Genomic DNA, 26,093 nt, shown 5'->3' with positions numbered 1-26,093 from the left:
ACCCAGCAGGCAGATGCTGAGGTCTGTCACTCTTTACTGCTAACAAGGTGCATGACTCTCTTGATGCTGTTGGAGTAAACTGTTGTATAATGCAGTTTTCTCTCTCGCACTGATGTATTTCCTGTTGAATAGAGAGGTTTGGCTGGGACATATTAGATGGCTTGTCACTGTTTTTTTAATAGCCCTATAGGCTAGTCAGTTGCAAGTGGTCTTGGAGGAGGGACTTTTTCTAAAGAGCATTTGATTGGACAAAAATTTGAACAGTGCAAGGTGAGTCATCAATATTTATGGTCTGTTTTCCCAAGCAAAAGGTGCTATTTTGCTAAAAGTGGATTTAGTTAACATTTAAGAGAACACTAGCATATTTATTACCCTCAAAACTAACAGATGTGCAAGAAAATCCACGGAACATCCCCTGCCTGTTTTTTTCTACCTGCTATTATGGTCCTATCTGGTGAATGTGATTTCACCAAGTGCCAAGTTCACCTTGTTGATCCTGGAACAACATTCCAATCAACCTTAAACATTTGTATTGAAGAAGTTGCAATTTAGTACATTTCAAATGTATTACCTTTTAATCCTTTTTATCTATCTATCTATCTATCTATCTATCTATCTATCTATCTATCTATCTATCTATCTATCTATCTATCTATCTATCTATCTATCTATCTATCTATCTATCTATCTATCTATCTATCTATCTATCTATCTATCTATCTATCTATCTATCTATCTATCTGATGCACGTCCATATATTATTAATATGAGTCAAAAAGATTAAATGACTTGAGTCATGTTCCCATCCAGGCACAAACATTGCATTTGCATTATTACAGTTTTTCTCGATTGCTTAAACACATTTCTTGAAACTATGCGTCGTATTCTCAAAACAGTAAACACGAATCCATAACTTCTAACTCAATTCCCCAAACGTCCTATATTCAAGTCAAAATGAAGCTCTTCACTCAAAACAACTCAATCTTGCTGAAAAACCAAACTTTGTTCTCAGACATGACACACAAACAGTCAAAAACACACACACTACAACACAGTTTTACACACTGATGAGATCAATTCAAAACAATACTACAAAAACCGGTAATAAGTGTTGCTTGTGGTACTCCCCAAATGTTTTATTCCTCAGAGTACAGTACAATACAGCAAACAACAAAAATAATTATTATTCTGTCCCAGTATCCCGTCTTTGGTCTGGGACAGGCCAAAGAACCTCTTCAACATCACGGGCTATACATCGGGTGTAAAATCCCCTCGCATGCCTGATGTCCTTGTGTCATTGTTCACAAACAAGATAGGCTAAATGCTTAGTCATGTTGTCAATATAACACTGCACTCTGTTAGTATTTCCTGATGTAAACTATGGCAACAGTTTGGATGACAGTTACTGTACTGAAATGCAGAAGGCTGCACTTCTTATGTATGTCATGTATCCTTTCAAAAGTACAAATGTACACATTACTGTATGTGGGATATTGATTGAAAAAGACTGGAAATGGTTCACAGTTACACTTTTTAGAATAATAAAAATTATAAAGTCCACTATCAGAATTTGTAACTCTTGTGTTGTCCTCTGTCTATATGCTTTCCAATTGAAGATTCATGAGATGCACCTTTGAGCTATTTCAGAGAACTGGTTTACGTATAATTGGTTGATCTATATTCTCTTCATTACTGAAAGTCAAGATTCACTTGAACAATTCATGGCAAATTTATAAAACGTCTAATAGAAATGTGTTGAAAATATGCTTGACAGTTTGACAACTAGATCAACCATTTTGCATTTACCGTAATGATTTATACGATGAACTAATGACTAGATGTTTTGAGGGGTAAGACTATTGCACAGAGAACTGTACATTTTGAGCAACATGATATTAGCAACTGATGATGTCGGAAACCACAGACAAATGTACATACAGTAATCAGTTGCTTGAATGTACCAAAGCAATCACAACTTGTTCAAAAGAATGAGAAACTTTTTATGGTGTGCACAAGTGACTATAGATGATGTGGAGGTTGAACATGTAGTTTTGAGAATTTCATTTCTGATCTGAGAAATGCACCAAAGCCACTGAGAAACACTGTAAGCTGACTTTGGCCCTTTTATCTCCATCGAAGGTTCTGATTGGTGTGTGATACATTTTGACTCCTAGTGTTTCCACTTGGTTAACTGTGTGCTAATTGAGCTCAAACTGTGCAGACTTGAGTGAACAATATTGAATGTTAGTGTTTTCTAAATGATCACATGGTGTAAAGACTGAGAAATGTAGGGATTTGTGTGTAGAGTTTTGCAGGAACAGTTCACCAAATCTGACTCATGTGTTAAAGCAGGGAATAGTGTTTATAGTTCAGCAAAATGGGTGTGCTTTTTGAAAAATGGCGTTATGGTTTTGAAATTTTAGTTCAAAAGCCTGGTTATAGTGGTTTAGCAATCGAGAAAAACTGCAATTCATCGCTTTACATAGATATATGCACACTTGTGTGTGAACTCCTCTCTCATGCCCTCCTCCTCCTCCCCTCACTGGCTCTCTTCAGTATGATATGTTTATAGGCATTGGCTGAGGAAGAGCGAGCATTATAGCTGCTCCTGCTTGATAAGGAAAGGAAGAGGAGAGGGCGCTGGACGTCATGGCATCCAAAGACACCGTCGCGACTGCTTTTCTCACCGTGAGTCGGGAAATGACAGGTGATTAAATCCAATCGCTCTTTTTCTTCTTCTTCTTCCTATCCGACATTCGACACACGCACAGTGGGATTTGTTAAGCGCGTCCCCGCTCGCGGCCGGTGCTTTGTGTTTTAGTGGTTTGAAATACTCAAAGCGCTTAATGTTTAATAAGGTGGCAGATTTGTGGAGATGTAATTATTTCTCATACAGACTGCATGTGATTAACGATAGAATCATTCATTTCGCGGGTGAGCATGTGTGCTTATGGTCGCTTTAATGACGGTCACTTCGTGTCCATCTTCAAAAGACTAAATTTGTGCTAATCGATCAGTTGGGTTCCTGTATGTGTGTGTCTGTTGCGTTCGCCTGCAGTGTGTAGGTAGTTGTGTGTGTGTGTGTGTGTGTGCGTGCGCGCGCGCGCATGATGCTGTTCTCTCTTTGATGTGTGTCAAATATGAGTTACTTTGAGTTCTTTACACATTTGCGTATCGCTGCTGACGCAAGTTCATGGAGAGGCTGATACACTTCAGTCACATTCATAATGTGTGTCTTCAGGGCTGATGGAACACACACACACTCATCATAGAGGCCGTCATCTTTGCGCACGGTGATGCGTCCTCACACTTACTGACACATACAGTGACACACTGAACACACACTAGCAGTTTGACATTTGAAGCGCTCTCACTGTTAATTACCTTCACACATTATTATCTTCCTTTGGTAATTAATCCCTATTACTAACCCGGTATTTAATGTCCTGCTTCCAGGCGCTTGCGCTCTCTACTTCAATTACCATTTAGTGCACTGGGGAAAAACAATGCTAGAAATGATAATTTGTTAACTGGTTAACTTAACCATATACCAGTATGCTATCTCTCTCCCACACACACATGTGACCCTGGACCACAAAACCAGTCATAAAGGTCACTTTTTAAAAATTATACATCATCTGAAAGCTGAATAAATAAGCTTTCCGTTGATGTATGGTTTGACAGGACAATATTTGGTCGAGATACAAACATTTGAATATCTGGAATCTGAGAGTGCAAAATAAAAAAAAATCAAAATCAAAATATTGAGAAAATTGCCTTTACAGTAACGTTGTCCAAATGAAGTTCTTAGCAATGTATATTACTAATCAAAAATTACATTTTGATATATTTACAGTAGGAAATTTACAAAATATCTTCATGGAACATCATCTTTACTTAATATCCCCATTACATTAATATTCTCATTTATCTTTCCCTGATGATAGCTCTGGGTAAAATATTTTAAAGTTTAGAGCTTTTATAAGTATATTCAAATGATCATTTATGGGGAAAGTGGCATTCCCATAGTTATTTGCGTGAAATTGTTTGAATTGATAAAAAAAAAAACTATTTCTGGTATTAATTAGGCTATGTACATTACATTGGAGTGTTTATTTTAAGTTATTTAATTCATGTTTATTGCATTATTCTGTCATTTGTGGTGTTTGTGATGATGTTTATGTGGGTGACACTGTTCATTCTATTACTGGTCACTGGAGAGGCGAATTTTGATGAATCGTGAGTCATCATGTGACCCTCCATTGTACCATCTGTATCATTATCAGCACTTTTGCAGTAATCTGCAGATTCTAATAGCTCAGATAGGATGGTGTATTACAATTTTACTCGATTGCTAAAACACTGTAACCAGGCTTTTGAACTAAAATTTAAAAACCATAATGCCATTTTTCAAAAAGCACACCCATTTTGCTGAACTATAAACACTATTCCCTGCTTTAACAAATGAGTCAGATTTGGTGAACTGTTCCTGCAAAACTCTACACACAAATCCCTACATTTCTCAGTGCTTACACCATGTGATCATTTAGAAAACACTAACATTCAATATTGTTCACTCAAGTCTGCACAGTTTGAGCTCAATTAGCACACAGTTACCCAAGTGGAAACACTAGGAGTCAAAATGTATCATACACCAATCAGAACCTTCATTTAGATAAAAGGGCCAAAGTCAGCTTACAGTTTTTCTCAGTGGCTTTGGTGCATTTATCAGATCAGAAATGAAATTCTCATAACTACACGTTCAACCTCCACATCATCTATAGTCACTTGTGCACACCATAAAAAGTTTCTCATTCTTTTGAACAAGTTGGGATTGCTTTACGTAGTACATTCATGCAACTGATTATGTACATTTCTCTGTGGTGTCCTACATTATCATTTGCTATTGTCATGTTGTTCAAGATGTATTATATAGTTCTCTGTGCTATAGTCTTACCCCTCAAAACCTCAAGTCATTAGTTCATCGTAAGTCATTACGGTAAATGCAAAATGGTTTTGTCATAAACTGTCAAGTATATTTTCTACACATTTCTATTAGACTTTTACTGTAATAAATTTGGCATGAATTCTTCAAGTGAATCTTGACTTTCACTAATGAAGTACATCTCATGGACCTTCAACTGGAAAGCATATATTAGAAAGAGGACAAAACAAGACTTACAAATTCTGATAGTGGACTTTGTCATTTTTATTTTCGCCTTTGTGCACATATTTCTTTTTCCTTTCTATTTCACAATGACATTGTAATGTTTTTTTGTTTTTTTTTGGTCAGACCACTAGTAAAAGTGTAACTGTGAATCATATCTAGTCTTTTTCAATCAATATCCCACAGACAGTAATGTGTACATTTGTACTTTTGAAATGGATATATGTGCAGCCTTCTGCGTTTCAGTGGGCCTACAGTAACTGTCATCTAAACTATTGCCATAGTTTGTCTCAGGTAATACTACACACAGTTTTCTACAGTCATGGTGAAAAAACAACTGAACATTTTGACCAGTGTGGCTCACACGATGACAAAAATACTTTATATTTTGGTGGCCTTGGCCAAATTACCGACACGATAACTAGGTTTTGAAGCATGAATGAAATGTTTTGGGTGAGTAACTACATTTTGCAGACATGCAATAAAGTTCTGAAGTTCCAGCAAACAGTTGTGACATTTGCACTCACAGTTTAGAGAATGTTAAGGCTGTTTCGGAAAATGTGCCAAAGCTATTGAGAAAAACTGTAAATTGAGAAATAAAACATTTGGGAAGTACCACACTTATAACCGGTTTTTGTAGTATTGTTTTGAATTGATCTCATCAGTGTGTAAAACTGTGTTGTAGTGTGTGTGTTTTTGACTGTTTGTGTGTCATGTCTGAGAACAAAGTTTGGTTTTTCAGCAAGATTGAGTTGTTTTGAGTGGAGAGCTTCATTTTGACCTGAATATAGGAAGTTTGGGGAATTGAGTTAGAAGTTATGGATTCGTGTTTACTGTTTTGAGAATACGAGGCATAGTTTCAAGAAATGTGTTTAAGCAATCGAGAAAAACTGTAATATTATTTTCCTTTTGGAAAAGCTGAAAAGTCAAAAATGGTGAACAATCACAACACCTAAAATATAGCTTAAACTTTCTCATATACTGTACTGTAGATTCAGGTCAATTATGCCGCTTTAGACAATAACTGAATTATATCTCAATTTTAACCTAAAATCTTGATGTGTTAAAAAGGTAAAATGACAAAAATAATAATAATAATTTGGAAACTGGACAGTCAGTTGGTCATCATCGAAATAAACCCACCTCAACCTCGAGCTTATTTCATGGCTACCTGCTAAATAAATATATAAATGCATGTAGATTATTGATTGAGCTGCAATTATTGGATTATGTGAGAAGGAAGAGACCGTAGAGTGATGTGAGAAACATGAAACTGGTGTATAGTGCAGGACAAATATAGATTTAAAGTTATTACATGATAAATATTTGACCGGTCTGAATCTAGCATTTCAGAACGGCATGTAATCAGCTAAAGTAAACAGTCCAGAGTAAAATAAAAAAGGAACAATAAGCACATTTAACAAAAATGAAACATTAAAATGGTAACATTAATTGAAGATGAAAAATAGGACTACATATAAAAATAATCATTAGCAAAGGTTTCGTAATGGGGAAATAGTGTGCATGACAGATCACCTACCACAATATGAAGGACAGTGATTGAAGACGTTCTGTGCTGCTAGAAAACAGCAGCCTTTAGATTCCCCTAATAAAAAGGGGAGCAGAATTACAAACGTGTGGTCTCTCTCTCCATCTCTCTTTCTCTCAGTCACCACTTCTTTCATCTAATCTAAATCTCACTCCATCACTTATTCCATTTTTTTTTGTTTTTTTCATCTTCTCTTTTGCTCTTTCTTTGTGCACATTTACATATCCCTACCCCATTTACCCATTTATTTATCCCCCCGTGACTCGCTGTAATGGAAACATGTGCTCTAGTTTGGCCCTTTGCTGTTCTTAGTGTCAGTCAGAAAGCCTAGGATCCTGTGATTGGGTCTTACACAGATTAAAGTTGATTGCGACTGCATTTGCAACTGTTTGTCTTGCTCTGATCCTTCTCTCCCTCTCTCTCTTTCCTCTGTTATTCCTTCTTCTGCTCACTCTGCCTTTCTATTCCTTCTCTGAGTCTTTCCTCTTGGTAAAAGTGTAAAATGCATATTCCAGGAATTAGATCACAGGTGTCATATACAGTATGTGCGAAGCCAGATAAAAAGTATGACTTATCTCATTTATTTTCTGATTTTGCTTTGAAGCACATCTTGAAGTTCTTTTATTTGTGTTGCTATGTACAGTATGCATGCAAAAAGACCACCTACACAAGAGGACAAGGTGTAAAAATAAAGCATATGGTTATAAAGCAGTCATTTTCTAACCCTGCGTGCAGTGAAAATATGTCTGCGATAGATAGAGTGCTTCTCCTGCCGTTCATGCATCGCCTTTCTATTTTGCAGAGAGCATCAGACGAGTTATCGACAAGACATCAATCAAGTTGGTGAGAGCTATCAAAGTAGAGAACAAGAGTGGCAAATCAGAAGATCGGATTCTGGTAAGGCACTGCTTTTAACTTCCATATTTAACTGCAGTTAACTCTCCATATGTCCTAAAAAGTAGTTGGCGCAAATTAAAATTGTGTTGTCATTTATCATCAGGTTGTTTCCAAAATGTCACCTATCAGGTATTATATATGGAAATATCACACTTGATATAGGGCAATATATTATAAGTGTGTCATATATTACATTTCAGTATAATTCTTTATTTTCCATATAATTACAAAATAGACCTGAAGCTTTCAAGGCTCAAAAAAAGAATGCAAAAGCACCATATAAGAGCCACAGAGATGTGTCTTACTTCTTCCAAAGTCATAAACAGACTGAAGAGCAAGGCAATTTAAGAAATGTAAAAAAGTCCTTCACTGATGATCTTCACTTCTAGTTAGTTGTGACTGGATCATTGAGTCAGTGTGTTGAACTCAAAAACTGAATTAGTTTGATTCGTGAATGACTCATTCAGACCTTAACTGAAGCAGCCTGGTGTTTACTGCTGGCTGAAAGCTTCTGTCTCTGTTCTGAAACGGTGTTCCACTAAAGAAAGTCATCCAGGTTTGGAACAACACAAGAATGAGTTTTGAAATTTCATTTTCATTTTTTTGTTTTTTGAGTGAAGTAGTCCTTTAAAAACCCATCAGCATTGGGTAAACGTGTGCATCTACTCTGTGCCTTTATTTTGTGCAGCAGTAACAAAAACAATGAGCCTAAGACTTTAACCTTTCCTCCTCTGTAATGGTGTGTGCAGTGTTTACTGCCTGCTGGTTGGGTTGTTTTTGCCAAGTCCATTTGGAGAATGGGCAGTGGAATCAATGATAAAAGCAATGTACGTGTGATGGTGTGCACACACAAACAGAAATCGTTGGAGAGCGGACCCCTGCTGAGCTGTGAGCATTACTGCGGCCATTGACTCTCGGTGGGTCTGAGGGACCAACCGACTCTATGGGGAGTGTGTATGAGATGGAGGATGGTGAGAGAAGAGGTGGCATACGAATGCCGGTGTGTGTGTGTGTGTGTGTGTGTGTGTGTGATAGTCACTTCAAGACCATTGAAAGCAGCTGGAGACTTGAAATGCCAGGGTTTGGAGCCACAAAAGCTAAATTAATCATCCAGATTGGTTTCAAACACACACACACATACAGAGTGAAGGAGGTGACTGAGGTGAGGAATCAAACTCATTTCCTGCTGAGTGTCAATGGACTGTTGTTGACACAAACCCTGAGACAGCTTCCTTTTCTACGCTTGATATCGAAACAATTTTGACTCAGACATTGCTAAATCTCAGAAATAATTACAAAGAACTGGAAACTAACACAGTGAATTAACTGTGAAATTTTGAAGTAGAATAACTGAAATGGTATTTTCATGTAAATGTATTCAAATGATCTTGTTTTATTTTATTAAATACCCCCTGCGGTGAAAATCTATTTTTAACACTGTTTGTCTGGTGTTTTTAATATGCTTCAAGACAAAATTGGTTAACACCACTGCTCAGCATGTTCCTCTTAAAGCTGCAGTGTAGCAAAACAGTCTCTAAACGTGGTTTGAAACAACCCTGTTTTTACTGTCGCAAACATTTCACCAAGCTCGTCTACTGGGAAGGGATTTTTCATATCATTAGCAAAGCATTTCTAAATAAGGTTGCTGATTTTCAGAAGGTAACTCTCTGAGATGGCGAACAGGAACACGGTTTGTGTTATGTTAGCTACACATTATTTGCTGTTCAGTAACATAGTTACCCCAGAGGCTAATGATATTAGTTACCCTCATGTGTCTAATGATATAGCGAATGATACATAAAACACAGTACTATTCTGATACATTGACTTGTAGATGACTCCTTCAGAATCAGTATTTGGTTCAAACATATATGGTTAAACGAGTCCATTATTGCCACTTGCCATTGTATAGTGTTTATTGCTTCTGTTAACCAAGTCAAAGTGGAACAGGTATTCTGAGCTGGTGTGATTGAGTGGAGGCGGGGACTAATTTGCATATTCATGTTCCGTGTATAATAAATGAGGTAAGGGTGTAGAGTTATATATTTAAGCCATTATAAAGCATGAAGAAATGATTTACAGAGTTATAATGTTTAAGTATGTCATTTTCATTATCAAAGATAAGCTTGAAGTGATACAATTAGTGTCTGCAGGAGGACTTAAAAGGGAGAAAAAGGAAAGTTCACCTAAATGAAAGTTCAGTCAGTACTCAGCAACATATCATTTCGAAGCTGTGGAACACAGAATGAAAAGTTTAGCAGAGTGTTCCTGCTGCTCCTTTCCATTAATTAAAAGTGAATAGAGACTACGTAAATGATGACTGAATTTTCATTTTTGGGTGAACTATCCCTTTAATGGGAAGTCGTGGCCTAATGGTTAGAGAGTCGGACTCGTAATCCAAAGGTTGCGGGTTTGAGTCTCGGGCTGGCAGGGATTGTAGGTGGGGGGAATGAATGTACAGCGCTCTCTCCACCCTCAATACCACGACTGAGGTGCCCTTGAGCAAAGCACCGAACTCCCAACTGCTCCCCGGGTGCCGCAGCATAAATGGCTGCCCACTGCTCCGGGTGTGTGTTCACAGTGCGTGTATGTGTTCACTGCTGTGTGTGTGCACATTGGATGGGTTAAATGCAGAGCACAAATTCCGAGTATGGGTCACCATACTTGGCCGTATGTCACTTCACTTTAACCTCACCCCTCCTGCCAATCTGCCTTTGTTTCTCTTCCTCTTTCTGACTCTGTCCATTTATATTAGAATCGTCTTCACCCTTCCCCCTCTCCGCTGTGTCTTAGACAGCTATTTTTTCTTTCTCTGTCATTGTTCTGTTCTTCACATTATATTATTTACTCAGGCTCGCTTCTCTGTTCTGTCAGATTGATGTCAGGTGTGTATTTTCAGTAGTTTAATGTGATTGTGGATGGTTAGAAATTGTGCCCAAAGAGCAAAGCAAATTTCAATGTTGGTCCGACACTATGATGAGAGCTTGGGGGTATACAAAAACACACACACACACACACACACACACACACACACACACACACACACACACACACACACACACACACACACACACACACATCCAGTGTAGAGTTATTTGCTTGTGGTCTGTCACTCGTTCCTCCTTTACCCCAGGGGTTTTGTGTGTGTGTGTGTTTGTGGTGGGATGCCAACTGTACCAGCTTACAAACACACCCTCATCTTCCCATCCATCCATACACACACACACACATCTCTGGCCCCGATACAGCTGTGTAGAGCACTCAGCAAGACATCAGCTCAAGCCTTGGGGCACAGCACTAAAACATATCTCTCAAATACACTTTTTTGTTCATGTTCACTTAGAGATCACAGAGTTTTATGTGCGCACACACATACAGAGTATAATATTTTGTGGACCCACAGCAGAGAGCGATGGAGTGATGTTGAAAGAGGGGATGGGATAAGAGCTGGGCTTGGTGAACAAGAACACACCAGGGAGAGGCTCACAAGAGGGGGCAATGGGGAGAGAGAGCTAGCGAGGGGGTGGGCGGCTTGGTTTGAAGCCCCAAATGTTGCCTTTTCTTTCCCTTCAATTATTTATCTCGGTCTGTCGCTTCAGTTTTTCCTCTCCTGTGGAATAATAGGTCAATTAAAGGTTGTGATCACCACAGTGAGTGACGTGAAAACTTCCTCAGATCCAGACTGTCCACACCACCACCCTGTCTGCTGGACCGTACTCATGCAGAACGTTCCTAGATGCATGGCATGCTTAAATTCAGATGGAGTGATTTTGAAGTGTGTGACTGTTATTGGGTAGTTGGCAGTGCTGGTGGTGACTTGCAATTCATATAAAACTACTTATCAATTCTTATATAATTAGATTTTTAATTTTAATTATATAATGGGCAGTTTTATGACCTCATTTTAATTATATTTTATGGAATTTACTTACTCTAATGAATTTACTTGACAAAGTGCATTTGACACTCTGCAGAACCAATTGCAAAAAGGTTTTAAAATGGCCTTTAAAATGATAAAACTATAAACTATATAAACTGTGAAATAGTGAACAGTCACAGCACCTAGCCTAAATATTACAACGTTTTAGTGCCACATTAAAATGATAATAAAAAAAACTATGATTTTGAGAATAAAGTTGTAATGTTTCAATAATAATTATGCTTTTAATGAAGAAAGTCACTAAAACATTTTACAAGAATGCCCCTTTTATATTTTTCCTTATGGCTTTAATGTCATAATCTTAATTTTTACTTTATTTTCTAAATATTACTACTTTAATCTTGTGACTTTATTATGTCTTTATTCTTTATGTTCTTTTTTTAAAAACATGGTATTAAAAACTATTGTAAAATATACATTTTTGACTAAAAGTAAAATTCATGTTATGATTTGTAAACTTAACTTTTACATTTGAATTATGATCTCTGTGTATACCAAAATACCAGTTGAACTTCATTAACATCATATTTGCAGAAATGCACATACTGTACAGTGGAAGTCTATGGTGCAGCTGTTGTTTGTTGTCCCATAGACATTCATTATAACTGCATAACTGTCAATATATTGTTTACAGCTAGTAGCTTAGTTTGTATTTAACCCAGAGTAATCCTTTAATGTGCTGATAAGTTCACATTAGATCTTTAAATATAATAACTAACCAGGTTTATGGGTGTACCGCTCAGGGTAATGCGCTTGCTCTGGTCTAAGAAGTATCTTAGGGTTGCACAACTGCTGCATTATGATAGTAGTAGCGGGGTAAAGACGAGAAATGTCATATGAGGCGCTTAAGGAGAAGTCTGCGGTACAAGAATAACCTGTGGAGATGTTGAGAGGCAATGACTATGGGGGATTGCACTGCAGTCTGGACGGATGTGATGCAAGAGACAGATTCTTACTGTAGCAAGCAAAACTGCTGTGTCAATTTTGTCTTTAACCCATATTTATTTTTGTACTGCAGCAAATAAATGAATAAATAATAACAAAATCAATTAATAAATAAATCCAGCTACTGGAATCTGTTCCACCACCCTATGCTATGAGATGTTTTTGTAGTGGCTTGAAAGTATGCGGATGAATCTTAACCAGCATCAGTTTGATAAATATTAAAACCTGCTTGTATAAGAAACATGGGAGGAACTAAATCCAGTGGCAAGCAATTCAGCTGCCAAAATCCATTCCCCCACCCCATGCAGAGACATGTTGATATAGTGGCTTAAAAGCGGTTGATTTTATTTTATATGAGGATGAGTCCTGACCAGTATCAGTTTATTAAATATTAGAGCCTCCTTTTACAAGAAACATGGAGAAAATGGTGAAATCTGATGATGAAAATTTAATTTAGACTTTACACACACACACACATACACATACACATACACACACACACACACACACACATACACACACACACACACACACACACAGACAAAACAATTTTTATTTTTGATTAATTTTTTTATTAATAATTAATAAAAAAACACCCAATTAAGGTAAAACTATATCTAACCAGAGTTTTTTATTTTTTTTTTAAGATTTTTTTTTTGGCGTTTTTGCCTTTTATTATGTATAGAACAGATCAGAGCTGACAGGAAGCGAAGTGGGAGAGAGAGGGGGGTGGGATCGGGAAAGGTCCTCGAGTCAAAATTCGAACTCGGGACACCCGTAGCACAACGGTGCTGTATTTTGGCTCTAACATATTTGTTATTGTGAATAATTATTTATTTAAAAGAATAATTTCAAGTTGTACGTCTTATTATCTTACATACCTTTGCTTTCTTGAAAAAAAAATTCTTAATATAAGATAAATTTACTTGTGCTATTTTTAACTAAATACTTTATTTATACTTTGTTTAACTTATTTATACTACTTGTATTGTTAGTGCAGTATGTCAGATTACACTTATATTAAGTGTTGAAAATGAAATGAAAATTCAGTGATTATTTACTCACCTTGGCATTGTTCCAATCCCTTCTTAAATTTGAGAAATTGAGAAATTTGCTTTAGGGCTATACAAGGGTTTCATGAAAAACAAACTAAAATGAAATGTATTATTTAACAAAAATCCTAACCTTGGCTTTTGGTCTTGCGTGCACAACCATGTGTTCATGAAAGTCTATTAGCACAGCAATTCACCTCGACTGTTGGAATATACTGCGTGGTGCGTGGGACTGTTCAGTGTTACTCTTGTGTATTTTTTTAAAGCCTGACATTAGTCACTATATATTGGTTCACTGCCATTATAAGGATGAGCAAAAACAGGTCTTTTTTAATTATCCTTTTGTGTTCCAAAAGAAAATATGTAAGGCATTATAACAAAACCAGGGTGAGTAAATAATAAATGAATGGGTGAACTAACCCTTCAACTAAAAATAAAACAAAAATACTCATTAAGAACAGGCTTGCAATGTAGAAAACTACATACGTAACATACTTCCTCCAGTCTTAAGATTTTAGCCCCTCCTCTCTGTCTTTGTCTTTCTATCTCTCTTTTATTTCCACTCTTTTTCTCTCACTCTGGGCTTTAGTTACAGATCTGCTTTGATTCCAAGACTTTTAATCATCAGTGAATCTGGAGCACAGAACATTTCAGCCCTGATCCGTCCTTCTCTCTATCCTCCTTTCTAACTCTTTATTCCTTTCATCTCTTCGTATCTTAAGTTCAGGACAGTTAAGACACGGACCTGCCGCGGGAGTACATCCACGCTCTTCCTCTCACCTACAAAAGCTGACAGCCAAAATGGGTCCGTCTTAGGCAATGATACCTGCGTGCAAGCAAGTCGGTGTGATGTGTCTGAGAAGAGATGTACAGGGGCATGTTTGGAGCAATCTGCTGCTCTTTTGGAGTCTCCTGGGCACAGTGTTGACATGTCCCCAACACCCTTTGAATTATGGGTCGTGTTTGAAGTGTCAAGCCAGATCCCTGACATCGTACGATTAATATAAACCCTCTCCCTTCTGCACACACAAACCTCCCCTCCCTCACACACACACATCCTCATATCTCTCATTCTTTGAAGTCGGTACTGAGAGGTGGTGGATGATTTTTAGTACAAGTGTTGAACCAGTCTGATCTCCTCAGGCTCGAATGGTCTATGAAAGCCACGGACTGAAGTCGTCCCGTCTACCTTCCACGTCTGCGATCGCAGGATGAAAGTGTTTTTTCGCACCTTAACGAGTGGATGTGGTGGGTGGCCGTCTCAGTCAAACAGCCTGACCTCTGACCCCCTACTCGGAAGATGAGTAGTTGCAGACTAACCCGACCTCGCTTGGGCCCGTCTTCCGCAGTTTTCCTCACAAAAATGCTTGCTCAACAGGGCTCGGATCCCATAATGAATACTAATGTTGATATCATTATATGCTGGATGCCGTATTCTGTCTGCACTCGACAGCAGGGTGAGTAATGCGCGTCGTAGCTTAACTGCTGCATTCATTACCATGCGATCAGCCACGGTCCCCACCCATGCAATGTGTTAGGTAGTCTTTGATGTATTCTGATCCGTTCCTTAATTGGGGGGTCCCCCCACTTCCATCCATCCATGCAAACTCGGTCAAGTCTAAACATCCCAGCGTGCTTTAATAATTAATGTGGCTGTTTACGTGCCGATCTTTTGTGTCTGCTTCCTTTGATAGTAAAGCCTTTGATGAGTAGACGACGCTTTCTGGTTGCCAAACTGACTTTTCCTCTATCTGTCTCTCTCATGTCATCTCTCTTTCTTGAGGGGCGTATTTATATAACTAAGTTTTCCTGACCCGTTATTGAGTTTTGAGGTGGGGTGCACTCTCTAAAATGTCATCTCGCGATCAATGGTTGTGTCTCTGTAAACTCTGACAAAGCATCGAGAACTTCCTTTACACAAAACGCTCAAACATCCAACCCAAGCTGCCTATACGAATACCCACCATCAAAGCCTATACAAAGTCTTTATTAAGGAAAAATCTGGGATCTCCATCTCTCTGTTTCTTCATCTCGGTGGGGTGCCATTAGTAATACATTGGAGGGGAGGCCTTGAAGAATCGAAAGCGACAGGGCAGAAACAGAATAGATGAGTGAAGGAGGATGAAGAAACCAGGGGGCCTAGGTTGTGGGGGCCGCACTGAATCAGAGGAAACAGGAATTTTTGAGTTGATTGAAGAGAGGATTTGAGAATATACATAGTAGATCAGACAAAGAACATCTCGAGATGAGTGGAAGAATGTTGGAGAGGGAAAAAAAGGGCAGTAAGATGGAAACCGGTTGATGTTTAGATCAGTAGTTTTCAAACTTTTTAACTCAAAGGCCCTCACTGTTTACTGAGCATTCAAATGACCCCTGTACAATATATCATTAATATAAATAATTTGTTAACATATTGATTTAAATTATTTTAAGTCATCCTGCAGCCCCTAGTGGGCCTTGACCTGTTTTGTTGAAATCCTCTGGTTAAGATCATGAGGAAGGGAGTGATATGTGTGTATGTGTGTGTGTGTGTGTGTGTGTGTGGGGGGGGGGGGGGGGGGGGGGTGACAAAGGCCTAAATTAAGTATGCTAAAGAAGAATGTAAATTATGAATGAGATTGCAAGGTTTCTCCAGACCTTACCATGATATTTCACACATATATACACACTCACTCTCAAAATATAGTGCAATCCTTTTTTTATGTTTCTGTAATCCTCAGACAATCACACAAGTCCTTATTCCTTCCTCTCTTCGCCTACTCATCTGTCTGTAACGGCATTCGCCTCACTTCAGTACACATGCAAAATCTATAAACAACAGTACCCATAGCAGTGCCCAGTGTACACAGTTTCTCTATAATTTTGTTATAGAACTGTAAGACTAGAACATCCTCAGACACGTTGATCTTCTGAGATATAGACAATACAAACACAGTGTATTAAAATGCAGGCATCTGTTTTCACATCTCACTGAGAAAAAATGCAGGAAAGCATTTGTTCTTTTTCTTCAATTCTCTTCCCTTCGCTCAGTTCAAAATATAATATTCTACATGAATGCAAGTGATATTTACAGTCATGTTTGGTATCATTTGAAATGTCTCAGTGCAGCTGGTACAATCTTACAAGAAGTAAACTAAAAGATAATAAAGATCCTAGAGATGTTTTGCTTATTGTAGTGGGTGTGTCCTTTCCCAGTGTATTCCATGCAAATCACCATCTATTCCCAAACGGTGTAAACTCTTCACCTATAGGCCTTGATCAATGCAAATTCTAATGGTTCATTCCTGTCTCCATTTGGAAGATGTTTGTCTTGATCTGAGTATTTAATGTTGCAAGAAGAAGAACACCACAAATCTACAGACATGTTAGTAACGGACTAAAATGCAGCTTAGGTGGAGCAGAGGAGCACACTGACTGATGTTGTAGAGCTCTGGCTAACACATCGGCGCTAGTCATGTATACTTAGACTGTAGAAGCTAATAATGGATTTTCCTTTAGAGCAACAGGGTTGTTGTTGTTTGTGACAAATTTAAATAGAGTTCAGCCTCAACCAATGACTATTGTAAAATTATTCTAACTAAGTATACACGGAAACCATGGCATGATTGTTATCATTAGAGTATTGTTATCATTAGAGTAAGTTAAGTTGGTCAACTTGGTTCTATGGTAATGGTAATGACCTCTGGTTAGATATAGTTTTACCTTAATAGAGTGTGCTCAGATCTATGGGGACTAAATAATATGTTCTAGAATGAGCAAAGTAGGTACAGGCCTTCTAGAGTATTAGTCAATCGCCCCCTTCTAATAACCAAGATTGATGAGTTTGTGAGTATGAGATCCATATAAATGAAATTTAAATTGATAATTAAATGGTTAGGTTTATTACCAAAGCTCTTTAATTTTAAACCTAAGTTGTTTTAGTCCAGTAAGTGCTTATCTTAAAATATTACTAATAATATAAAAGTTATTCTTATGTTCACTTTATAAAAATCAGTAAAAATTGAATAGCAAAAATGTGTACCATGACCTAAAAGTGGCATTTTACTTGTTAAAAAAAATGGTAAACTATCCATCAGACAGCAGAAGGCATGTTTTCATCGTGGTATACCTTAACAATTAGCATGTCAAATATGATACAGTAGGCTTTATAGGATACAAATACATTTGTGCTGCATAATTCACATTTCAACAAACAAGAGCCCAGTTGTACTGTATCTTTATGAGTATAGAGTTCAGAAGACAAAATGCTGTAATGTTAAAGTTACTCATGACTTATATAATGTCTGCTGTCCATTAGATTCAGTTGAACAGGCTGTTCTCCAGAGAAACATAAACCATCATTTCTTCGAACATTGTCTAGCTCTTTTTACTTAATCTTGCACTTTATTTATTGAGCTTTCATCCTCTCTTTTATCTCTCAGGTTTTGGCAACATGGCGGCTGTACCTCATGGCCCCCAAGATACCAACCAAGGTACGGTAGGCAATTACGCACCACCTGTCTGCTCCGTCTCGAAGCACTGCAGTAATCTGGTTTAGCATGACTTATGCAGCAAGATGCTCATTTTCACCTCAGGTGGAACAAACGTTCAACTTCCTGGAGATTCGGGCAATGAACACCCACCCGGATAATCAAGTAGGAAAAGCGTTTACAGAGCTCCAGTTTTTTAGCTTTTGTGGCCAGATTTTCCTCTCACTTGTTCTCTCCGTTGTTTTGTTTCACTAAAGCGTGTTCTTTCCTTCACAGGTTGTCATAGAAACAGAAAAGTCCACATATTCCCTGAGGCTACAGTCTAATGACCACCTGGATCAGCTGATTAGCCACATCCACTTTGCTCTCTCTCGGATCTTCAACAACTCCATCTACACGTAAGTGTCCCAAGAACCCCACAGGTTCACCGTGGTCCCGCAGAGCCAGACTTTGACTGAACAGCATAATGGTCCACATTGCAGCTTATTCTGGTGAAGAACCGCCAACTCAGACAAGATTAAACCGTCTGACTGACACAAAAAGCTTTGTTTTTTGAATTGCATTTAGGGGCATATTTGTTTAAAATAGATTATACCATAATAGGCTGTTGTTGAAAGAATTACTGAAGTAATTGTATAGCAGTTTGAGTATAAATGTTTAAAATCCAAAAATAAGTACTTATATTATATTATAAAAGACAAGCAAAGACAAGCAATTTTTTCTTTAACCATTACAAAATGTTTACTTTTGTAAAGAAACCTCACATAATATGCATAAAATCATAATACTCCCATTTATCAGTATATGATATGCTGCATTTATTTGGTAATTAATAGATATTAAAGGAATTGTTCACCCAAAAATTAAAATCCTGTCATAATTTTACCCTGCACTTGTCCCAAACCTGTAGAGTTTCTTTCTTCTTCTGCACACAACAAGATATTTTGAAGAAAATGGGTAATGGTAACATAGGATTTTTTCCATACTATGGAAGTCAATGGCTACCGTTAACTATTTGGCTTTCAACATTTTTTAAATGTCTTCTTTTGTGTTCACAAGCTGAAAGAAATTCATAAAGGTTTGGAACAACTAGGTGAACTGTTCATTTAAGTTCATAAAGTGCTGCTAAAATTTGCTATATTTCCTATATTACACTGCAGGTTTTCTTGTGGATATCTAACTAATGCTGAAGATTTCCCATTAACCTGAAAAATTACCCCCCCCCCCCCCCCCCCCCCCCATTAAAACAGATCTTTGTTCACAGGTATACTAAAAAAAACCTATGTGCCCTGATTTTCAGAAACTGTATAAAAAACAGCCAATCATATTAAAGCTCGCCAGATCGAGATGTGAAATATGCCTCGGACGGCCAGCAAATACGACGTCTGAAGCAGAGACTAGCCCTGTTGCAGTCTATATTTGCTCACACTATCCGAACAGAGACACAAATCTGATTTCTATCGCCTTTGCACTGTATCTCGTAGTGCTAATGTAGTTTTTTTTAGCGAATCCATAATGCTGCCTATAGGAGTCGGTATCTGCTAGAGCAGCAGGGGTGTGAGGTACTGCTGAGCAGTTAATTGAGAGATTTTCTCATATTCAGACAGGAGGAGATTAGTGCAATGCATAATAACACTCTTTTTCTGTCTCTGTGTTCAACTCTCTCGCTCTCTTTCCTGTTTCAGCTCTTTGGCCAGGTGTCCACATGCTGGGTCAGAATAACTGAGATTCTGATGCATTGTGAATCCCCCTCTCCCCCTCCCTCTTCTTTTTCAGTCCCTCCATCTTTCACGCAGATGGAGATGTTACTGACGGAAATCGGAAATTTTCTCCCAGCTCTGAGAGTTCGGAGGAGACGCAAAGGGCATGTGGTGAGAGAAATATAAGTACATATAGTTCATGCATCCACACAGTCTCATAAATATTTTTATTATACACCAGATATTAATCTCTCTAATCTCTTTTCTTCCCCTCACACCACTGCCGTCGTCTTATAGAATATTTTGAATGCATGCACTTCATTTATGCCATCAACTTGGTTTTGGTGCGCTTTGCTATTCATGACAAATTATATAACAATATTTGTTTTGCCAGCTGCAGCTGTAGACAGTGAAGAACAGAATAAATGCACTGTGCCAAATACATAAATTAAGAAAACAGCAAAAAGAACAATACAAAAGATCAAGTAAGAATGATAAAAGTCAAATAAAATCATAATAGCAACCAGTGATGGTGAGTATAAGAAAGACTATGCAAATTACTCAATGCCCTTGTTTTATATGCTTGAAGATGAGAAACAAAACAGTCTTGTTTCACGGTCTTGATGCAATAGGAGAACACTTTAAATCTCTTTTTGTTTTTGGAAGACAGCACATACTGTAAATACCCCTACTTCCTGGCAGTTATTATTAAAATAGATGTCATATTGTCTGTGTAAATGGTGGAAAGAATCTGACTCTGGTCCATGTGTGTTATCCAATCAAAAACTATCTAATCAAAAACATCTGTCTCTCTCCTAATGACAGCTGATGATGTGAATCAGGTGTGTTAAGACATAAAGAAGACATACAGAATGTGCAAAGCAGTGGGTCCTCAGGATTAGAGTTGAGAACAAAATTTTAGAGTTTTAAAGGAATAGTTCACCCAAAAATTATAATTTGCTGACAGTTTACTCACCCTAAGGCTATCCAAGATGTAGATGAGTTTGTTTCTTCATTGGAGCAGATTTGGAGAAATGTAGCATTACATCACTTGCTCACCTATGGATCCTCTGCATGAATGGGTGCCGTCAGAATTAGAGTCCAAACAGCTGATAAAAACATCACAAAAACCCACATAATTGACACTGCTCCAGTTCATCAATTAACTGTAATAAACAAAATAATCCATATCAACACTCCAAAACAGACTTTGATTTTTTTCACTGACTTTTTCACTGGAGGAAGTATAGATTAAGGCCTAGTATTTTGGCCAGAAGTTAAAACACCTGACTAATGGATTTGTTTATTACAAACACGCAGCTTTTTACTTCACAATGCATTAATTGATGGACTAGAGTTGTGTTGATTACTTCTGGATTTGTGTGATGTTTTTATTAGCTGTTTGGACTCTAATTCTGGCGGCACCCATTCACTGCAAAGGATACATTGGTGAGCAAGTGATGAAATGCTACATTTTCCAAATTGCTTGAGATGAAGAAACAAACTCATCCACATCCTTGATGGCCTGAGGGGAGTAACTTGTCAGCAATTTTTGGGAGACTATTCCTTTAAGATCCAACAGTAACTTTTTTATTCTTTAATATTTAGAAATAAATGTATTTACTGATGTTTTCAAGAATCCAGAAATCATTGAAGAACTTCTAATATGACATTAAGAATATAAACATAATGGTATAGCCAACTTAAGAACACTATACTGTACAGAGAAAAATAAATCTCCATAAGAAGAGAGTTCTTGGTTTTAAGTGCTCTAACAATCATTGAAAAATCTTTGTGTATGAGCGTAGATAGGACAGTTTTTCATTGTTAGGCACATTATCATTCTCTTTTTCCCATTTCAGGGGGCTTTTCTGAGACATATGCAGCTCTGTGCGATTACAATGGCATTACCTGTAAAGAGGAAGTGCAGTGGGTAAGGGCTTCCTATTGACCACAAAAATATCCTCCGCAAGAGAAGAGGCCATTTTCTGTATGTGTCACTGCTTTTATTGCACTCTAAATATGTTTTCTTCCTCTTTTTGAGTCTCTCTCTGTCTCTATCTCTTTTGCGCTTTCAGGATGTGGATACCATCTATCATTCGCAGGACAACAGGGAGTTTAACCTGCTGGACTTCAGTCACCTGGAAAGCGGGTAGCCATTAGTTTACATCTCATCTTAATATTCATGTCTTGTATCTGCAACCTCTAATTGCTAGCCACCACTTCCATTGCTATCTCTACCTCCAATAGATTGGTGGTTTAAAAGCTATTTCATTTTGGAAGGATTAATCTAATGATAAATAACTCTTTGCTTCATTAATTGCTTCGTATTGACAGGGATTTCAATGACACAGGCAATCTGATGTAAGCCACTGCTTTGAATGTGTGCTGAATTGCCACAGTAATAATATATTTTGCCTCTTTCCTGTGGCGTCCCTGCTGACTTCCTGCCCGGTTTGAGTCATGCTGTGTCTTTTTACATCTGTCCAATGGGTGTCAGCTTCCTTAACTGATTCCAGATCAGATTCTGTATTTTCTGCTGATGTTGGTGTGTTTGAAGTCTGAAGGCTGGTTCTCGACTCTCTTCCTGTTGAAACAGGATTACATGTATATATATGACCTGTGAAAATTTACGTCAACGCTGCATGCTCAGCTGCACGACCCTACCGCCTTTAACACATAAAGAAGGAAATGCACTTAAAATTTATACTCTGACTCGGAGAAATGATAATTGAGCACTTTGCCCGAGGGCAGTTCCAGTTATCTGCAGAATTTTTTTTTTTTTTCGGCAGTCACATGATGAAACTCTAATGGGAGTGCGGCCACTTAAAGATCATTTTTGAATTTTAAAAAGAACTTTTGCCTGACAAGACAAAGTGCTTGTCATTTCAGATATACAGTTTTGAGTGGTTTTATTGAGATGATTGGTGTAATTTAGCAAAGGCTTTGGAGTTCCATCATTGACCACATGCATGCATGTGAAATTTATAGTTGGAATTTGCCATATTTCAAATGCATCATGCAAACATTTTAACAAGTTGATTAAGCCATTATAACAATTTCTAGAAATCTTAAGGCAGATGACATATTTTTTCTTCATAAAATCTGCTGTTTTTTCATGTCTGCATGAAATGATATGTATTATTATATATAAATTATATATATTGTGAAAAATAAATTATCAATTATAAATTATCTAATGAATTATTTATAAATTGCTTTTATATATATTGTGAAAAATAAATTATTTATCAATTATAAATGATCTAATGAATTATTTATAAATTGCTTCAGATTGATTTACATATTATTTAGAGTGGATTTTGCCATTCAAAGCGCTTTTGTGTGCTGGTGAGGATTAATGATGTGATTAAACTACTGTGCTTACTAAAGAAAATAATATAATATAATATCAGTTCTTTAGCTGGTGCAAGCAGGTAATTAGTTGGATCACCAACTAAAATGCACCGAAAACCACATTAAACTGGCATGACCAGCTGGTAGTGGTTTGTTGCTGTTCCAAGATATTCTACCAGCTTGCAGCTTCCAGCTAATGACCATCTTGGATTAGTTAATGACCAGCTCAAACTAGTCCAGCAACCATATTCCATATGCCATCTACAGTTGGATTTTCAACAGAAAATAATATTCATGCAAGTGTGGTCACTGGCATATTTCTATGCAGTAAGGGAAGAGTTTATTTGTATTGCCTTTCAAGTATTTGCAAAAGAGAACATTTTAGACAGTAAATCAGCAAATAAGCCTTGATACTGCAGAGCAATCCAACTGCCGTTCTTTTGTTTCTCACTGTATCAACAACAGGCACACTTACACTACTATCTCGATGCTGCATCTGCATCTGACTTGAGTATGTTATGCCATTGATTTTTAAGCTTTGTTCCATTAGAACATCTAGAGGGAGAGAGATGAGCGGGTGAGGCAGAGAAACTCTCATTTAGAAGGAGAGAACAGCTGAGTACACACTGCCTACAGCATCCAAACCGAGGAATGACGAAGCTGCAAATGAAAACACAGCCATCAGCCGTACTCAACAGGAGAAACCCTTTTGCATTTCTTTCCCTCGCATTCTTTTTCTAAGTTCCCTGGCTATAGGTAAAAAGATTTTAGGCTCAGGGCCAACTTTAAAAGCTGTATCATAGACACATTGCACTGAGTAATTCACTGACCTGGCATCAGTTTTCCCATCGATCCACACTGTCCCCTGTCCCCTTCCTTTCCTCTCCTGGCTTTCCTCTCAAGGAGCATTTATTGCCGAATCTTTCATTTTTCTTGAATAATAACATCTCTATTTTAGTCTTGAGGAGAGCTTGCAATCTTATGAGGGCTTGCATGAGGAAAGTGAGAACGCCTCTGGTTGTTGCAGCACTTCACTGAGACAATTTGTTTTGATTTTGCTCTTCTGTGTCTCTTTTTGTCACAGGGACCTTGCAGTGATTGTGGCGGCCATGGCGTATAACTCATGGTTCACCAAACTTTATTGCAAAGACTTGCGCATTGTAAATATCTTTTTATGACCTTCACAATTTCCACTGTGTCAGAGTCCTGTTTTGTTTTTCTGTTTTTGTTTGTTTTGTGTACAAAATAGTACTGTGCTATTATCAGGGTTGGATCTACATGCTGTTTTGGAAACTAATTTGATAGTAATATGATCATATTCTTTGAAGTGACAATGTTATCATACCTTGGTATATGAATATTCAGTACCATTACCGGTCAAAAGTCTGGAATAATTAGGGTTTTTCATGTTTTTAAAAGAAGGTAATTTTGCTCACCAAGGCTGCATTTGTTTGATGAATAATACAGTAAAAACTTAATATTGTGAAATATCATTACAAGTGCTCAAGAATCATCTCTTATTATTATCATCAATTTTGTGGAAACCATGATACACTATCGTTCAAAGGTTTGGAGTAAGTAAGATTTTAAAAAATAATAAATTAATGCTTTTATTCAGCAATGGTGCATTAAATGAATCAAAAGTGAGTGTAAAGACATTTAGAATGTACGTTTAGAAAATATAATATTTCAAATAAATGTCCTTTTGAACTTTCTGTTCATCAAAGAACACTGAAAAAGTGTATGACAGTTTGCACAAAAATATTGAACATCAAAAACAGGTATTAATAACCAATATTAATAATCGAACACGAATAATAAGCGATAACTGTAGCAAATCCGCATATTATAATGATTTCTGAAGGATCATGCGACACTGAAGACTGGAGCAATGTCTGCTGAAAATGGAATTTTGCCATCACAGGAATAAATTACATTTATAAAATAGAAAACAGTTATTTTAAATTGTGCATTTTTTTTTCATCATATAAATTTGTCACCATTCTAAACCTTTGACTGATAGTGTAAATATTCCTGCCGAAAATCTGTGTCCATATGCATGATATTACTGAATTGAGTTCTAACGCTTCTCTCTTTTTTCCCACAGAGTTCAGAGGTCGTAGAACAGATTCTGCACACTGTCAGTAAATCCAGCAGTCTAGAGGAGCTCACGCTGGAAAATGTGGGCCTTAAAGCGTAAGTTATAAATCTCTCTATTGCTCTCTTTCTGTTATTCATCACTCATTACTCTCTTTCTTTTCATCTTATAGTTCATTTCTTGTTCTGTCACTGTCATTTTTCCGTTTATGCCGTTCCCAGTCTTATTCCCCTGCCACATCCTTGCCTCCGTATTTCATGTCTGTCCCAGAGTGCAGTACTTTGTATTGCGGTTCCGTTTCTACTCACTTTCTTTCTGTCATTTAGAGATTTCCCACAGAAAATGGCCACTGCCCTGTCAGAAAACCCAGCATCAGTCATACACTCCATTAACTTGGCCCACAATACACTGGACAACCAAGGTACATGCATCAAAGTCTCTTTTTTTCTGCTATACCTCTCTCTCCCCTCCAGTCTGTCTATTTACCTGCCTTTGTCTGTTTTTACACTCTCTGTATCAGCATGTGCATCTGCTATTTCTGTCTCTGAGTGGGTGTTTTTTTTTGTTCTTTCTTGACTCTGCTTTGCTGACTTATTGTGCTGTATCTGTTGCTGATTTGAAAATGGGTTCTTTGAGATGTGTGTGTGCTCTGCTTTTTCTAATGTGTGTGTTTTTGTGTAGTTGTGAATATGCTGTACAGTAAAAGTAACGCTACCATCTTAACTGCATATTAATAGCATGACAATCTATATATTCTCAGAAATGATAGTTCCCCTTTATGTAGCTTCAGTATAATTAGCTACTTCTTGAAAGTAGCTTGTGGTGTCAATAACTACAGTTTCAAAGCAGCTTCTCCAACACTGATACATTGTGTCCTCTATATGCATCAGTGTCAGATTGTCAGACTGCTATCATGCCT

The 26,093-nt window shown here is 37.5% G+C and overlaps 1 protein-coding gene across 3 annotated transcripts in view; it reads left to right on the top strand.

Annotated features, from left to right (window-relative positions):
* Positions 1 to 2,548: 2,548 nt before the first annotated feature.
* The window catches only part of LOC306845837 (capping protein, Arp2/3 and myosin-I linker protein 3-like), a 50,600-nt gene continuing 27,055 nt past the window's right edge, over positions 2,549 to 26,093 (top strand). For 2 of the 3 annotated variants that reach the window (XM_079378816.1, XM_079378815.1), the window contains exons 1-11: positions 2,569 to 2,707; positions 7,519 to 7,613; positions 17,972 to 18,022; positions 18,125 to 18,184; positions 18,296 to 18,417; positions 19,796 to 19,890; positions 21,582 to 21,652; positions 21,798 to 21,871; positions 24,161 to 24,236; positions 25,184 to 25,272; positions 25,501 to 25,595. In XM_079378816.1, coding sequence (XP_079234942.1) covers positions 2,650 to 2,707; positions 7,519 to 7,613; positions 17,972 to 18,022; positions 18,125 to 18,184; positions 18,296 to 18,417; positions 19,796 to 19,890; positions 21,582 to 21,652; positions 21,798 to 21,871; positions 24,161 to 24,236; positions 25,184 to 25,272; positions 25,501 to 25,595 — 886 coding nt within the window. In that variant the 5' untranslated portion in view covers positions 2,569 to 2,649. Of the gene's footprint in view, positions 2,708 to 7,518; positions 7,614 to 17,971; positions 18,023 to 18,124; positions 18,185 to 18,295; positions 18,418 to 19,795; positions 19,891 to 21,581; positions 21,653 to 21,797; positions 21,872 to 24,160; positions 24,237 to 25,183; positions 25,273 to 25,500; positions 25,596 to 26,093 lie in introns of all 3 variants that reach the window. The other variant, XM_079378817.1, reaches the window with a different exon arrangement.

Source organism: Barbus barbus (genome assembly GCF_936440315.1).
Source record: "Barbus barbus genome assembly, chromosome: 26".
In the NCBI taxonomy this organism is placed as follows: Eukaryota; Metazoa; Chordata; class Actinopteri; order Cypriniformes; family Cyprinidae; genus Barbus; species Barbus barbus.
Note: the sequence above shows the minus strand (reverse complement) of the source record. Positions and strands in the feature narration are given on the sequence as shown.